The 18,761-nt window shown below is 39.0% G+C and overlaps 1 protein-coding gene across 1 annotated transcript in view; it reads left to right on the forward strand.

The window, feature by feature from the left end:
- The window catches only part of pex5la (peroxisomal biogenesis factor 5-like a), a 106,385-nt gene that overhangs the window by 73,613 nt on the left and 14,011 nt on the right, over nucleotides 1-18,761 (forward strand). Inside the window, exons 8-11 of the mRNA XM_052130795.1 lie at nucleotides 4,597-4,713; nucleotides 12,723-12,866; nucleotides 15,282-15,352; nucleotides 17,732-17,938. Coding sequence (XP_051986755.1) covers nucleotides 4,597-4,713; nucleotides 12,723-12,866; nucleotides 15,282-15,352; nucleotides 17,732-17,938 — 539 coding nt within the window. The remainder of the gene's footprint in view (nucleotides 1-4,596; nucleotides 4,714-12,722; nucleotides 12,867-15,281; nucleotides 15,353-17,731; nucleotides 17,939-18,761) is intronic.

Consider the following 18,761-nt stretch of genomic DNA (forward strand, 5'->3'; position numbering starts at 1 on the left):
CACCAAGTAATTAATTTGATTACAAATTTGTATTGATTGACAGCCCTAATATATATATATATATATATATATATATATATATATATATATATATATATATGTCTGATTTGTTGGCTGAACTAAACCAGAAAGTTATAGTTGTCTATGTGCATGTCCCGCTTCAGGTCTTGAGGGATGGTAGACCCCAGGAACCTGAATGAATCCACTGCTACCACAGTGCTGTTCAGGAAGGTGTGGTTGGGGTCCAGGGGGATTTCTCCTGATGTCCTCTATCCTCTCCACTGTTTTGAGCATGTTCAGCTCAAAGTTTTTGTGAAAGCACCAGACAGCCAGCTGATCAACCTCCCGTCTGTATGCAGACTCATTACCATCGTGGTTGAGCCCGATGTGTTGCCTGCAAACTACAAGAGCTTGACAGTGGGGTTTTTTGCAATGCAGTCATTTGTGTGTAGGGAGAAGAGCAGTGGAGAGAGAGAGAGAACACATCCCTGAGGAGCACCAGTGCTAATAGTGAAGGTCCCGGATGTGAGTTTCACCAGTCTCACAAGCTGCTACCAATCTGTCAGAAAACTAATGATCCATCAACAGATTGGGGTGGGAAGGGAGGTCAGTTTGTTTGAGAGAAGATCAGGCATGATGGTATTGAAGGTTGAACTGAAGTCCACAAATAGTATCCTTGCATAAATCCCAGGTCTGTTGAGGTTTTCCAGTCCCATATTGAAAGCATCATCCACAGACCTGTTTGGGTCCAATGATGTCCTTCAGGTAGGCCAAAACCAGTATCTCAAATGACTTAATGACCACAGCTGTGAGAGTGACAGGTCTGTAGTCATTATGTCCTAGGTTTTTGGGGAACGGAATGATGGTGTAGGGTTTAAAGCAGTAGGGAACTTCACACTGCTCCAGTGATCTATTGAAGATCTGTGTGAAGATGGGGGCCAGTTGGTCAGCACAGATTTTCAGACAGGCAGGTGAAACACCATCTGAGCCTGGAGCTTTCCTTGTCTTTTGTTTCCGAAAGACCCTGCACACATCTTTCTCACAGATCATAAGTGCAGATTGAGTAGCCGGAGGAGGGGGGTTCCAGGAGGTGTTGGTGTGTGTGGTGAAGATCAGAGCGGGGGAGTGGTGTGAGACTTTTCAAACCTGCAGTAAAACACATTCAGTTCATCAGCAATTAGTTGATGCTCTACAGAGCAAGGTGGGGTGTCATGTACTTCGTGATGATTTTTAGGCCTTTCCACACAGATGCAGGATCGTTAGCTGAAAACTGTTTTTTCAGCTTTTCAGAGTAGCTTCTTTTAACCAATCTGACTTCCTTATTAAGTGTGTTCCTGGCCTGGTTATACAATTTTTTATCCTCACTTCTGTAAGCATCCTCTTTGGCATGATGAAGCTGTCTGTGTTTTCTTGTAAACCATGGTTTATCGTTATTAAATTATAAAACTGACTTAGTAGGTATGCACATATCCTCACAGAAACTGAAATATGACGTGCAGCCTCAAAAACATTCCAATCAGTGCAGGCTTGTAATTTCAGCTCTGCTTCATTGGTCCATCCCTTTACAGTCCTCACTACAGGCTTAGCTGATTTTAGATTCTGCTTGTAGGTCAGGAGAAGATGAACCAGACAGTGATCAGAGATTCCTAAAGCTGTACGTGGGACAGAGCGATATGCATCTATTACAGTGGTGCAGCAGTGGTCCAATATATTTCTGTCTCTGGTGGGGCATGTGAAGTTGTATTTTGGCAAAATACTTAAGCCAAATAAGTACGTTTACTTAGAAAAAGCATAAAAACCGACTGCCTTAAAATTTCGAAGTAAGGTCAACGATGTCGATTTTACAGTGAGGTTGTCAGAAGTTGTTGTTAATAAGCTAGATAGAAAACTCATTGGAATTTATTTAATCACCTGTCACTATCAAGCATTTTAATTGTCTTCCTTATTGCTTTTTATTATTCTGAACCAGATCTGACACTTGACCTCTTTTAGATTATAATTATGAGATGAATATATTTATCTGCCCCTGTATTAAAGAGTTAGTCTTTCAGAGAGCTGTTCAAATAATTCTGCCCACCACCCCAACTTCATATTTTCCTGTTACATAAAGCATGTCAAACCTTTCTTCCCCTTTCTATATCCCTTTTAAATGAACATATGAACTCATTGTTTATAAACTATCTATAGTTTTTGATGAACATTCCCTCGTTATCTGTCAAACTCTAAATGCTGTGTATTGAACCCTGATTTGCTATTTTCCTTGCTCTTCACTAAAACATATCTGTGCCTTCTCTGATGAATAAAACAAATTATTTAAAGAGATCAAGTATTCCAGCCTTATCTCACAGTGAATTTGGAAACAGTAGGCTGACTTTTCTTAAAGTTAAAGTTGATCTGTGCTTACTGAAATTTGAAGCACTGACCCCAGTGGCCAAAGTGGAAGTTTTTTTGAGCATAAGGGCATGTGTGGGCTCCAGTTTCCCAGTGAAATGCCCACAGAGGGGCACCAAAAGTGAGTTATAAAGCATGTTGTTTTTAAATGGTGTTTTATTAACAAAGTTCGGGAGGAGCGAGTTAATTTAATCCGACTAATCACACAGCCAGAGTAAGAGTATATAAACAGCTGCTTACCTCTATGTAGTATTGAGAGTTTCCGTCATCCCACCACTTCCCCAACTCCTCCTATCTATTCCATCAATACTAATTAAGTTTGATGTCCTTCTGATCTTCAACAAAGTCATAACAATAGACAAACACATTCTGCTTCACAAATAACACAAAACAATTATAAGTCTTCATGTCTTCATTTAACATACCATGTGAAAATTCACAGTGCAGGGTGGAAAAACTATGTGAATCCAGAAGCTAATGGCTTCTCCAGAAGCTACTTCTCACTCACTCTATAAGCAAAAATAGAGCTTCAGATTTATTAGAATAAAAACTTTAAGATGTTTAGGCCTCCTTCAAGGCTTTCTATCAACAGCATGAGCATCTTGAACATACAAACAAAAAACATTTTTTTTTTTTTTTTGTCAATTTAAGAAAAACTCCAGGTAAATACAAATGGCTCACAGAAACTTTTTTCTGCCAACAGTGTTATTTTATTTTTTTACAAACAGTGCACTTCAGTAATTGCATTAAATAGGTGACCAATGGAAATGTTAATGTTGTTAATGGAAATGTAACATTTGAATGTTACTGGGACTATCCAATTTGGAAACATGGAACAATTTTGATAAGCACTATTGAATCCTGAAAAAGGTCTCTAATGTGTTCAGTGATGGATGTCCTTAACCCAAATCCTCTGGCGAGTTCACTCAGGCAATCTTTCTCTGGATGAGAGATAATGAGTCTTCAACTTTGACCTTTGATGAGTTGGACTCTCTCTGTGCCAAGCTATCGGGAAAGTGGTGAATGTGGTGGTGGTGGTGGTGGTGGTGGTGGGGGTTGGGGGGTTCCATCTAATTATTGTAATTGGCCACTTAGTGAAGCTGTTGCCCACCATGAAGCATGGAGGGGCATTTATCTTCTCAATAAAAGATGTGTCATTGAACAAAATAACATCTCATCAGTTTTCAGTCGCACAACATTCTTTGAAAACCCTCATCATATTTCTGAGGGAATCCAGATATGAAGGCTTTTGAAATGCAGACAGCTCTCATACAGCAGTGCTTTCCAAGTGATTATGTTCCACAATGAAGGGATACATGTATTGACTGATAGGTGAGTTTAACAAATGTAGCAGTGTTGCTGCTCTCATTTCTGATTTTATTGTACATGACAGTGATGTGTGAGCTTTTGACTAAAAAGCAGTAACAGCCTTTGAGTAAAAAGTATGAGTGTATTATTAACCATTCAAAATAAACCATCTTGTCCCACTAACACTGCAAATATGTTAGTTTTTTTTTTTTTACTATATTTCCAGTAAAAATGTCTAAACATCCTAAAAACAAGATATTTGTTCTAGTTCTATGTGTAATTCTAACAAAAGTTAATAAGGTTCATCCTTTAAACAAGAAAAAATAATTTGCCAATAGGACAAGAAAAATACACTTAATTCAAGATGCTTTGAAAATGAGTTTTAAAATCGTAATACATTTTGCTTCCCAAAGTAAATCTATGATGTTTAAGCATGTTTAGATATTTTTACTCGAAAACAAATACTGATTAGGGAAATGACTTTTTGCAGTGAAGTGCTTGAGTGTACCAGCCCGCTAACTATTACCACAAGAGAGTAACATTTTTGATTAATTAAAGCCTTAAATTAGATTTCCGAATGGCCAAGATTAGAGTTGAATAACTGCTAATATGTCTGTGTAAGTCTCCACTTTCCATCAATATTCATAGACAGTTATTTATTATTTAGATTACTGAGCACAGTGAGATCAGATACATGTTGATTCAGATTTGAAACATTCACAAGTGCTGCACACATTCAGAGACTAAACTATAGACTAAAATATACCCAGATTGATTGTTTGATGCAGAAAACTTTGTTTCATTTATTTATTACCAGCTGTGCTCTTCTGTGGGACACATAGCTATTATTTCTTTCTTCTTTCTCAAATCTGACTATGGCCTAACTGTCTTTTACAGTCAGACACAGAGTTTTGGGATAAGATGCAAGCGGAGTGGGAAGAGCTTGCTCGCAGGAATTGGCTAACAGAGAATGAGCAGCCACAGATTCCCTCCAATGTGTCACCTTATGAAAAGGTACAAGACAGAAAAACAAACATAAAACCATTAAATAATGAAATATTGATTTATAGTATATATAATTTGATAAAACCTTTATATTAATTCACAAGTATGTAAAACCTTAGAGTTTTGCTTGTATGTTTACTTGTAAAGCATGAAAGGGTTGTTCAAACAGAGACACAGCGTTAACAGTTTTCAAAAATTAACCCATGAATTGCTTACAGTTGTAAGCATAATAACCTGGGAGAAAGTATAAGAAAATAGTTACATCAGCTTTAAGACAAAAAAAACGCCTAGGTTACAGATGTAACCTTCATTCACTGATGGTTGTGTCAAAGAAGCGACACTAGGGGTCTCTCTTGAGCGCCGAATATACCTCTGATCTATGAAAAAAGGCCAATGAGAAATTGGCAGACAGTATTTGCATATCCTGCCCCTGGACATACGTGTATAAAATGGGAATTACGTCTAGTTCATTCAGGATTTTACTGAGGAGCCGGAAATGGTCCGGGCCACAACAGTGGCTCGGCTCAGCGACGTGGCCGGGAGGACACAACGTCTCGTTCCCCCATCAGGGAATGGAAGTTACATCCGTAACCTAGATGTTCCCTGTCTGTCCCTCACTTCGACATTGTGTCAAAGAAGCGACAGTAGGGATCCAATTTAAATCACACCATGCGCTGAGCCGTGTAGGTGTACTGCTGATACAGGAGCGGGCAGGTACTTGACGTGCCAAAACAACCAGTTAACAGACCAGAATCAGACTGCACGTACCCTTCCCACAATGCCCCATAAAGTCGTCGAAATCCTTATAGTACCGGGCCGAGCCTAGCCGGGCCTCTTTTCTCTCTATGTTTCTCGCATAGAGTCAACAGCTTTACATGCATCGGGGAAGGGGGTCTTACCCAGTTTCCTATTTTTTCAGGGGGAAAAGACCCTGCGTAGACCACACCTGCCCAGAGAGGGGGAGGTAAGAGTGGTGACATACACCACATGGGTTTTAGGTCACATGTGGGAAGTGACACGGTTGTAGATCCTGCCTCTTCGGAGGGAGGAGTTGCTACAGACACAGCGACTGGGGGGCAGTGGGAACTGCCCAAGGGAGACGCGGGTCTACTCATAAGGGGACCATACTGTGGAAAATACACACAGGGGGGGAAGTCCACGTAGGAACTCTGACCTGTGGAGCACCTATTCCAGTACAGGGTAGATCTGAGTACCCGTAATGGATTGGGTCGGCGAATTCCTCCGCTGAATTGCGGACCCAGAGGGCTAGGGAGGAGTCATCCAGGGAGCCGAGTGATTGGGATCACCTGGGAGAATAAGCGCACGGTTTTACCTCAACTGAGGGAAAGGGCGCTAGGTGCAAGCAATCCACCTGGTCAGTCCGTCAGCGTGTTACCGAGTTCTACTGGCTCAGACCTGAGAAAACATGGGACGAAACTGACTCTGACTCTTACAACTGATTGTAAAATCTCGCAAAGGTATAAGGTGTTGCCCAACCCCACTGCTCTGCATATGTCTGCCAGGGAGGTGCCTCTGGTCAGTGCCCATGAGGACGCAAAACTCCTTGTTGAGTGTGCTTGGACCCACAAGGGGGGGGCACAGCCTGGGTGCAATAGGCCAATGAAATCCACCACCCAGTGGGAGAGCCTCTGTTTGGAGACAGCATTCTCTTTCTGCTGTCCACCAAAGCAGACAAAGAGCTGCTCAGAACGTCTAAAGCTCTACGTGCGGTCCAAATAGGTACGCAAAGTACGTACCAGGCACAGTAACGATGGTTCACTACCTGGTCTCTGAAGGGTGTGGTAGGAACCTTGGGCACGTAGCCCGGCCGCTGTCTTAGGATCACATGTGTGTCTGCCGGACCGAACTCCAGGCAAGTGTCGCTGACAGAGAAAACTTGTAGGTCCCCGACCCTCTTGATGGAGGCGAGTGCGATCAGCAGGGCCATCTTTAGGGAGAGGGTCCTGAGTCCAACTGATTCTAGAGGCTCGAAGGGGGGTCTCTGAAGGCCCAAGAGGACCACTGAGGGATCCCAGGAGGGGAACAGGCTTGGCCGGGAGGGATTTCTGGCTGTCGAACGCGAACCGTAGAAAGGGTTGATGTCGAGGCAATATTGAGATGTGGAAGTACGCGTGCTTCAGGTCTACCACTGCAAACCAATCTAGATGCCGGACTTAAGTTAAGAAGTGTTTTTTGCATAAGCATTTTGAACGGGAGTTTGTGCAAAGCCCTGTTGAAAACTCGCAAGTCCAAGATCGGCTGTAGAAACCCTTCTTCATCTCGGGTGGAGGGACAGGCTCTATCGCGTCTTTGAGTAAGAGGGTCGCGATTTCCGCGTGCAGGGATTTGGCATGTTCGCCATGTACTGCGGTAAAGCGGACACCCCCGAAGGGGGGGGCCTGGCAAACTGAATTGTGTAACCAAGTCGGATGGTCCTGGCAAGCCAGCGTGATGGGTTGGGAAGTGAAAGCCATGCATCCAAGCTCCGTGCTAGGGACACTAATGGGACGATTATTTTTGACGTATTTCAAATAGGGATTCTCCTCCCGGCCATCCAACGGGGGACGGAGTGGACTGCTTACCAGTTCCTGAGCGAACATCTTGGTCTCTCGGTCGATCATCTCAGGAGTGCCCGGGAGCCTTCCGGGTCCTCGAGGGGGTGTGCGCTCATCCAGCTCGGGGGGCTCCAGAGGATAGGCAGGCTGGCTGTGAGGCGACTTTTTAGTTTGCGCTGTTGAAGCGGGACAAACTGCACTGCTGTGCAGAGAAGGAGAAAGCCACTGAAGTGCGCCATAGATCCAACAGCAGATCGCTCAGAGGTAAGAGGAACAGGTGTGTGACTCTCAGCTCGCTGCATACACGACCATCGGCTCAGAAGAAAATGTATGAATGAAACACATGTATTTCCCTGCCTTTATACCTGTATGTCCGGGGGCAGGACATGCAAATTCTGTCTGCCAACTTCTCATTTGCCTTTTTCATAGATCAGAGGTATATTCAGCGCTCAAGAGAGACCCCCTAGTGACGCCTCTTCGACACGTCGAAGTGAGAGACAGATGGGGAACTGAAATTAAACAAATTATCCCAAACTATAATGCTTTTTCTTGCTGCTTCCTCTTGAGAATCAATTATTATTTGTAGCATTTTCTGATAGTTGTGTAAAGTCCCTTAATAGTCTAGAGTTTCAAAGTGGATCTCATCATTATTGAGCCTCTAATAAATGCAAAGATAGGGTATGCAAAGATATAGAGTATTGACATTATTTACAATTATTATAATTGTATTATTTAAATTGCAGTTAATACATATATATATATATATATATATATATATATATATATATATATATATATATATATATATATATATATTAGGTACTTTATTGGGTACACCTTTACATCTACTTATTCATGCAATTATCTAATCAGCCAGTTGTGTGGCTTATTATGTATAAAATCATGCAGATATGGGTCAGGTGCCCCTCCGGGTACCACTTAGAACAGGCATTTGAGGCTCACCAAAACTGGACAGTAGACGATTGGAAAAACACCACCTGTTATGACAAATCTGTATTACTGCTGTGGCACACAAATGGTAGGCCCACTGCACCCTCAGAGACTGTTGGGTGTGAAAATCCCAGGAGATTAGCAGTTACAGAAATACTCAAACCAGCCTGTCTGGAACCAACAAGCATGCCACGGTCTAAATTACTGAAATTAAAAAACAATTCCCTATTCTGAAGGTTTATTAGTTGATTAAATAATTGCATGAATATGTAGATGTGCGGGTGTACCTAATAAAGTGGCCGGTGAGTGTATATATAAATATTTTGCAGATTTTGCCGAGTATGTAAATGTATGAGCATAACCCGTATATTTCCCATTATTTAATTACAAAGTGCATTCAAGATATTCAGAGCCCTTCACTTTTGCCTATTTTGTTATGTTGCAAACTTATGATAAATAGTTTACATTTATTTTTTTCACCCTACTGAATCTACACTTAATAATCCATAATGACAAAGCGAAAACAGCATATAAATTTTTTTACAAATGTATTTAAAAAAATCATATTGACGTAAATATTAAGACCCTTTGCTATGACACTTGAAATTTAGCTCATGTGCATCCCATTTGTTCCTCCATAATCTTTAGAGATATTTCTTTACCTTGGCTGGAATCTACATGTGGTTGATTGGACATGATTTGGAAAGGCACACCTGTCTATTAATGTCTCTCAGCTGACAATGAAAGTCAAAGCAAAACCCAAGCCATGAGGAGCTTAGAGATATGATTGTGTCAAGGCACAGATCTGCAGAATTCTACAAATAAATTGTACTGCATTGAAGGTTCCCAAGAGCACAAAGAGCGATCAGGGGAGAATGTTCTTGGAAAGGTGACCAAGAATGTGATGGTCCTTCTGGCTAAGATCCAGAGATCCTGAGTTGAGATGAGAGAAACTTCCAGAAGGTCAACTATTACTACAACACTCCACCTATCTGGGCTTTATGAGAGAGTGGCCAGACTGAAGCCTCCTCAGTAAAACACATATGAAAGCCCAGCTAGACCTAGTTGTTCCAAGCTTTTTCCATTTTAAATTTATGGAGCCACTGCACTCTTGGAAACCTTCAGTGCAGCTGAAATTCTTTGTTGCCTTCCACAGATCTTTGGCTCCCCTGCATGATTTTCACCATCAAAACCTAGCTGGTAACCTGACAGGTGTGTGCCTTTATAAAATGTCAACATGTCAAATCAAACATAGGTAGACTCCGGTCAACCCCTACTTTCCAAACTGGAGAAATCAGCCTTTATTATAAATAATAAAACCTGCTGCAACTGCCAACACACTCTGGTTCTATAAACAAAAACGTAGCATTCCTTCATCTCCATGGTTTATAAAAGCTTTATTTAATGTAAAAAAAAATAAAAATGTAAACCCTTACTGTCTGTTATTTTATTGTAAATTCGCTTGATCTGTTAATCTAATAAAGGAGTTGAAATAAAATAAGTACACAGTGGCATTTTATTCATTTAATAATTGAACATATACTGTACATTTTGTACTGGTTCCTTTTTATTAAATAAAACACAAATATTTCAACAATATTTACATTATAAGCTTAAATTTCTTCATAAAGTCTAAACGTTTTATAGCATATCTTTTTGGTAGTTAGTAGTAAGGCAAAATCATCTATAAAGATATATGATTAGGTGCAAGTGATATTCATTAGCATCAGCCTTGTGCGATGATTATTGCAGATTTTTTGGCTTGGATAGATGACTCTGAATGTCTGATATTTTTTAGCTCAACACCCTTCAACCCTCCAAAGCTTGCACTCTGGAGGGTAAACCCTTCAAAAGGATTAGGGCATATATGGATGAGCTCTTCAGAATGGAATGCACCCAAAGTGTAGAAACATCTCAAAGATGATCAAGACAAATGGAAAACACCATAGCTAAATTTCAAGTGTCATATCAAAGGTTCAGAAATGTTCAAACATAAAAAAATTACGTTTCAGACAACCCAAATATCCAAATTTTTCAATCCTCCTACATGAAAATAATGACTGTAACATCACTCGAAGTTGGACATCTGACTTATGAAGTTGGGGTAGATCGATCAACCCCGACATCAACGAGAAGCGTCATTTGATGTGATTTCCAAGATGTCGGCAACCAACGAGCAGTTTTGTTATTTAAGTATTTTTACTTCATGAAATGTGTGAGCATGCAATATACAATAAATATACAAGAATATATTAAGAATAATTTTATGTGTATCAATCAAAGCCTACGTTTTAATCTATTTTGCTCATAAAATAGCTACTAGAGATAGCCAGCTAGCTTGCATGTGCCCTGCGCTCCAAACAACATAAATTATGCCTTCAGAGGGTACTTCAAAGGGAGAACAATCATGATGGTCATGCTTTAATGTTATTCCAAACAGAATTTCCAATAAAATTGAGTTCTGAATTACCTTTATTTTTTTAGCCCCACACTTTTCAGCACTCCAAAGACCTCACAGTGGATGGTAAAGTGTTTGAAAGGAATAGGGCTTAGGGATTTGACATGTGACCATGACTTGTATTAGACTGGCATGCATTTAGGTCAGACGTATAGACGGCTAAGTTTATTTAGCATAAAAACGTACTGTATATCAATGTGATATTTCAGTTTATATATATATATATATATATATATATATATATATATATATATATATATACAGTGGTGGCCAAAAGTTTGGAATAATGTACAGGTTTTGCTGTTTTGGAAGGAAAATGGTACTTTAATCGACCAAAGTGGCATTTAACTGATCACAATGTGTAGTCAGGACATTAGCCTACATTTTTGATCAAATTTAGACAGGCCCCATTTCCAGCAGCCATCACTCCAACACCTTATCCTTGAGTAATCATGCTAAATTGCCAATTGCACTTGCCATTATATCAAACACAGTTGAAAGCTACTTGGTTCGTTAAATGAAGCTTAACCTTGTCTTTGTGTTTGTTTTTGTTTTTGAGTTGCCACATATACACAATATACTGGCATGGCTTAAGGTCAATATTACATTTACATTTATGCATTTGGAAGACGCTTTTATCCAAAGCGACTTACAGTGCACTTATTACAGGGACAATCCCCCCAGAGCAACCTGGAGTTAAGTGTCTTGCTCAAGGACACAATGGTGGTGGCAGTGGGGATTGAACCAGCAACCTTGGTCAACTCTGATTAACAGTTATGTGCTTTAGCCCACTACGCCACCATCATATTAGGTCAAAAATGGCAAAAAAGAAACAGCTTTCTCTAGAAAGTCATCAGCCAGTCATTGTTTTGAGAAATGAAGGCTATACAATGCTTGAAATTGCCAAAATAAATCTGTAAAATTCAGTAACACTTAATTTTGATGGCCCAAGTAAATATTTAACTGACACGTGGCTATATGAACTGATGTTCTCAACAATAATGCAAGTAGGTCATTAATAGAGATCTATATACAGGCTATTGATAGTCTACTGAATGTTTGTTGAAACAATGTTTACTAGATATAGCGACCCAGTTGATAAGCCACTTATAGTCAGTGAAATATCTACTTTGGACCATTAAAATAAAGTGTTAACCGCTTTTTTACAAAGGTGTGCACTACAGTTTTCAAAGACGAAGGACAACTGGCTCTAACAAGGACAGCATAAGATTTGGTAGGTTGTAAGTACAGTACATCAGAGTCTATAGTTTGAGAAATCGATGCCTCACATGTCCTCAGCTGACAGCTTCATTGAATTCTACCCGCTCAACACCAGTTTCATGTACAACAGTAAAGAGAAGACTCAGGGGTGCAGGCCTTATGGGAAGAATTGCAAAGAAAAGCCACTTTTGAAACAGAAAATTAAAAAGAAAAGGTTAGAATGGGCAAAGAAATACAGACACTGGACAACAGATAATTGGAAAAGAGTGTTATGGATCTTAAACCTTTTGAGCTTTTGTGGGATCAGCTAGACTGTAAGGTGTGTGAGAAGTGCCCGACAAGACAGCCACATCTATGGCAAGTGCTACAGGAAGCTTGGGGTGAAATGTCACCTGAGTATCTGGGCAAACTGACAGCTAGAATCCTTCTAGAAAGAATCTGCAAAGCTGTCATTGCTCCACGTGGAGTTTTTTCTTTTTAATGAGAACTCTTTCTAGTTGTAATAAGAATTTTTTATGTTATTAATGTCCTGACTATACATTGTGATCAGTTGAATACCAATTTGGTGAATAAAAGTGCCAATTTCTTTCCATGAGAGCAAAATCTGTACATTATTCCAAACTTTTGACCGTGTGCATGTGTGTGTGTGTGTGTGTGTGTGTGTGTGTGTAATGTATATTATATATAATGTGCAAAGATTTCTAAAATCCTGTTTTTGGTTTGTCATTATGGGGTATGTGCAATGTGAAAAAGTGAAGGGGTCTGAATACTTTCTGAATGCACTGTATTTTATAATTTTATTGTTTTCATTATTTTTATTATGTATTCCACAGGGATACTACTTCCATACTGATAATCCTTTCAAAGACTGGCCAAATGCGTTTGAGGAGGGATCACGGAAGTCAAGAGAGGGAGACCTGCCTAACGCTGTGCTGCTTCTGGAAGCTGCTGTCTTGCAGGAACCTCAGGATTCAGAGGTAAGGGATAGGGGTTATAAAGCGAGAGTAAGCCAGGTAGTTTTATCAAATCAACATCTGCACAGCTTGAAAATAGTAAGCAACTTGTTCTGCCAAAAACAACAGTGAAAATAGGTAGTTTAGTTCTTGACCAGACTGAACATTTTACAGATCACGGCATGATTAGCTAAGGCAGAGGGTTCCATGTTCTCACTAATTTTCACTGAGAGCTCAGTTTTTAACATTACATTTGACGGTGAACGATGGAAAACCATTAACACTCCTGAAACTGAGAGTAGGGCTCTCCGTTTTCAGATGAATTAATGGTTCTTAATTCTCTTAACCTCTAATAGATCTGTTGCATCCCAGAGACAATCATCCATCTGCTCCTAGTATTACACCACCTATAAATTATTGTGTCTCCAAAAAACTAAATTTTTCAGATAGTATTACACAGCAAATTGCATTTCAGGGTGATTTTTCTTTCTGAAATATCATGAGTTGTCTAAACTCACTGGACTGTGCCAAATTAAGATCATAGAAATAGAATGCAATTTTTTTATGATTTCTTATTTACAAAATGATAAACATCTTTCAGAACTTGCAAGTAGGCCTGTACACTTTGCATTACTTAAAGGAATAGTTGACCCAAAAATGACAATTCTGTCATCATTTACTCATCCTCATGTTGTTCCAAACAGTATGATTTTCATTCTTCCATCGGACACAAAAGGATATGTTACTAGTTAATAGTACACAGCAAATTGTATTTCAATCATGACAATTCTTGGATAGATTTAGCATGTTAATGTGGGCATGTCATATTGATTGGTCTTGGTGGACTAGATTTGCACCACTGCTGCTACTGCTAGCAAGTACGGAGACTTGCTACTGCCACAAAATACACCGAAATCATGTAGACATGCAATACATGCTGCACTGAGCATGAATTACAGGCTTCTGAACAATTAGACAAAAATCCCCATGTAGCAGATCTGGACAAGTGGAGCTGGAGTGGAGGTGGGTTTCAGAGAAAAACTATTGTGGCACTCTGTAGTGAAACCAGCTTATCTGCAAACTGCCATTTAAATGTTAGACAAAGAGAGAGATGCAAGTTGATTAGCTACCCAATTACATGTCAGGGGATCAGCCTACACCATGCGAGCCGATTGGCTTAACATGTTACATTGAGCTAGCTAAATGGCTAACAGAAAACTAGTACTGTACAAAGAACCAGCTTAAGCCAACATAGCCGAGTTGCATGGAAGAACTTTGTTCATTTCAGAGAGATTTTTCTTTCTGAAATATCATAAGTAGGCTCAACTCACTTCACTGTGCCAAATTAAGAACACAGACACAGCCAACTATGTTAAAATGTTCTATTTATAATGCTCAATGCAGTTTCTGTAGTATTCACAAACTGTAGCCTTGTCACAAAGGGGTTTTAAAAAGCAGTTTCTTCCTTCACATCGTTAATAAGCTTATCTCCTAATAATTAATCTTACTTAGGGTTTTCAGAACCCTACAAATGCTTCATTAAGGAATCATAGCATATATAATTCTGTGAAATTAATTTTACTTAAAGGTACATAGTCATTTTATGTCAGTAATGCCCTTGTTATCGGACACTTTCATTCATGGAATAAATTAGTAAAAGCTGAATAAGATTAGCGCATAAAGACTCACATATAAGAGTCACATTTAACCATACACAGCTAAATTCAGCTGGCTAAGAAGCCATGGGTGAATGTTAAGCCAGTAAAACCCACAAGAACTACTTGCCAGCAGCCTCTTTTTTTTGTGATGCACTTTATACTCTAGTAGAGTTAATTTATTAAGAAACTCACCGCTAAAATAATTTCATTGTCTGTTGTGAATTTTCAGGGCAGCTACAGTATGTACGAACCACTACCAGTACAGAGGTCAGTGTCAAACCAAGTAACTTCCTATTGGTCTACGCTGCAAATTCATGTGTCAAAGTTCACCAAATTTGATTCCCTAATGAAATTCGTGTAGGGAAATTTCTTCGCCACCGGAAGTCCATCAGGAGAAATTCCTGATCTTGTGGATTCCCATTGAGATGACTATATTTTGTCTGTGGAATATGACTGTGCAAGGGTTCAGTGTGACCAAGCCTTTCGGTAACTTAACCTTTTGCTTTTGCATAATGCAGTATCCACACTGCTGAGTGGTAGTATAAATTAAAGATGGCAGCCATATAGACCTGTAGTGCCGATATTCTTAACATCAGGTAAGAACTAGTGAGTATTGGCTTCTTTTTTTTCTTGGGGCAAACAGCATTTCCGATGTTTCATCAACACAAGAAACAGCTTTTGAGAATTAATAATTTTCCCCAGGTTAGCACTGTAGATCCTCCTTATTCCCGTCAAGGTAATAACCCCAATGCTCATTGTTCAATACCTTTTTTCTTTTCAGGCTTGGCTGGTGCTGGGAACCACACAAGCAGAGAATGAGAATGAGCAGGCAGCAATTGTCTCCCTCCAGAGGTAAGGAAGGATCCTTACATGAATCCTGTGTATGGGATTCACACAGCTGATTGAACTATTTGAGTCAACACATTAAAGACGATGTGACAGAGGATTTATAGCCAATATAACAAATTCAAAGCAGAGTTGTTTTTTCATTCTTTATTCATTCTATGTAAACATACGCTATACTGACATTTTGACCATTGTGCCACTTCTCACTGTTTTTCCATGATAGTGTGTTAGTTTTTCAGGAAGTGTGTCAAGTCAGTAGAACTTCAACTTTTAATAACCCATCTTGACAATGACATCAGCACCTAGCTACTTTAATGCAATAATGTGTTTGGTCTGAGCAACCCCTTAGAATGCTGATGAATTGGTTTGTACTTGGGTCTACTAGTCTATAATGGAGTGGGTACCTAGACTAAATTAAACTAATCACCCTTAATGGCCAGTCAAGATTAAGTTTAATCTGTCTAGAAAATTACCCCTAGCTCATTCAGATATAAAATGGGTAATGAAAACAAGGCCCTTCAACATGTTTCCTTGAGTGTTGCACAGAGAGGAAGTTCAACTCGAAAAATGTCACACAGGCATTGAATCAGACACAACTCCATGTGGTTATCTGTGACACCCAATGAGACAAAGCTGTCTGCTGTGCCCTCTCCTGATTGAGATAAAAGCTTCTGTAATAACCCGGTGATCCAATTAAAACTGCGTTTCATAAGCACAGAGTCCTTTGGGAGATTACATTCATTGCAGATAGAACAGCCAGCATAATCTCATACAACATTCCTCTGAGTGACCAGGGGGTGAAATCTATGTGTGTTAATCACCAGCGACACTCAAGGCTGTGTGAATTTCTACCCTGCATCCTTGTCACTTTTATGGAGTGAAACTTGTTTGATAATGTCTGCCTTTCTTATGTTTTCCAAAATAATTTAAGATGTCATTTTTCAAAGGTGTATTGTCTGTGATTTCTCTATACAATTGCTTCATACCAATTTGAAAACTATCCATCCTAAATCGTATCAAATATCCATAGTAAATAGTATTAGTGCATCCCAAATCATAAAGATAAAGATTGGATGCCAAATTTTCCACCGTGCCAGGATGGTGTATTATTTCTGGAGGATTTTTGAAGTATGGACAGAGACTATTTAGCAGAAACTTCTATTAAAATGAATGGTAGAAATTGGAATGCCAAACGATCAACAGATGTAGAAAGTCCCGCCTTACAGGTAAAAGAGCCAATCACCTTTTAGAAACAGACATCGCCTGTCAATCAACTTGAGAATGTGCATACGAGTTAGCTAGACAACCCAGGAAAATTTAAAACATTTGGTTTTTTTAGAGGTAAAGCAGCACAATTTATGATTCCAGTGTTGTCAGATATTAATGCTGATTGGAAGTATGTTCTTTGATCATGATATTGACAAATCGTTTAGGAGATTTTGGTCTTTCCTTTTTCAAGTAGATAAGAGCTGCTCTTGTATACTGCTTGTTTACATGCCTGAGATCATACCAAAAATGGCCACCAGTGGACTGACTTGCTAGAAAGACTTTAGTATGGATGCTATTTTGGCTATCAATAATGTACTAAAAAACTCTATGCACAGTGGAAGATGAAGAGTTTGTGACCTAAAAGTCAGTTAAAAATGAATTGTAAGGTGATGCAATGCATTACGCAACAGTGTAGTCTATGGTTTTTTATGCAATTTTGTGCTATGGTATTATATACTTTTTATGCTCAAACATTTTTATGCAATTTTAATACTAAAAACGATATACTTTTCCATCACCAGTGAAGTACATCATTTTAGTGCCTAAGTATACAAATTGGGAGGCAGCTTGGTCTTATTTGGCCATGAAGGAGGCAGGAAGCGTGAGGGGTGGGGAGGATGAGTATAACGTATCTTTTCCCCCAAATCAGATTAGATTAAATCAGATTAGATTAGATAAACATGAAAATCTGATGGATGTTTCAGCAGGTAAATCATTAGCTATGTAAACTGCTTTTATTTTAATGACGAAGAAGAGAAATGTTTTTTCTAATTTTAACAAAAAAGGTTTTTATTTGGCATTGTTACAAATCTTGTTTATTCTTTGCTACGCACATGTACCTAAAGTATTATAACAAATAATTACCAGATGTCAACCTCTCAACATTAATACTTACACTTGTAAAACAAGGAACATAAAGTCCATTATAAACTAAGCATGTTGTTTATATTTATTGTATATATATGCAGACACATGAGATGACACATGTATTCATCCATGAATTAAAACCAGCACTAATCAGGAAGCATCTGCCTCTCATTATGATGGCAGAGAGCTAATTAGTGTCCATCAAAAGTAGTGGTTCTTTAGATGCTTCCCTGTTGTATGTGTGTGCAGGTGTCTGGAACTCCACCCCAACAACCTCCAGGCCCTTATGGCCCTGGCAGTGAGCCTGACCAACACAGGCATGAGGCAGGAAGCGTGTGAGGCACTGCTGGGCTGGATAAGGCACAACCCCAAATACAAACATCTTCTGAAGAACCGCACGCACCTGCAGGGCTCACCTGGATCACGGAGACTCTCCTGCCCCTCCTCAACTGGCTGGTAGGGGTTTAAATTACTGCATAAAGTGCCACATTAGGAACATATATGTGAATTAGGGACACTTTGGACTACTTAAAATCTTTTAAAAAGGAAACGTTTTACAAATATGTTTAAACTACTTTAAAACATTAATAGTATGTTCTGGAATAACGTTATGATCATGGCCTTGATCAACTTTCAAAAGGAGTTTGGTATAATGTATGATGGTGTGGATTTTTAATGTTGCGTGTGATGGTAATAATTTGTTATTTAATTATTAGTATTTTATTTGTATTTATTTTTCCAATTCTGAGAAAAGATTTGAAATACAAAAGACTTAATAACCCAACATGTTAGCTTGTGTTGACTTAATGTTAAACTTATACAGTATTTAAAATAAGTCTTCTTCAAACTGTTACTCTACTGCTCTTGCAGAAATGTACTTGTCATTTCTCATTTCCATCATAAACAAAGAATTTCCTTTTTTATTTTAATTTTTTTAAATAAATTGTTTTGTTTTTATACTTGGCACACTGGCAATGACAGTGATACTTTATTATTTAAAAATGACCATATATAGAATGAATTGAAAATATTAGTTCTGTTGGGAACATTGTCAAAACATACCATTTAATCTCTCTTAAAATGAGGAAAGAGTCATTAAAGAGACATAATAAAAAGCTTAAAGCTATTATAATTTATCCTTTAAATCTCAAATGAATTTTTTTCATTTCAAATCATCCTAAAGGACTAAAAAGTTCCCCTTATTGAAGGATCCCCCCTACACTTGTAGTGCCACAACACCTTCTAAATGGAAGGTTATTGGTATTCTCTCTAGAGAGCC

Source organism: Xyrauchen texanus, chromosome 7, assembly GCF_025860055.1.
Source record: "Xyrauchen texanus isolate HMW12.3.18 chromosome 7, RBS_HiC_50CHRs, whole genome shotgun sequence".
NCBI classification, from domain to species: domain Eukaryota; kingdom Metazoa; phylum Chordata; class Actinopteri; order Cypriniformes; family Catostomidae; genus Xyrauchen; species Xyrauchen texanus.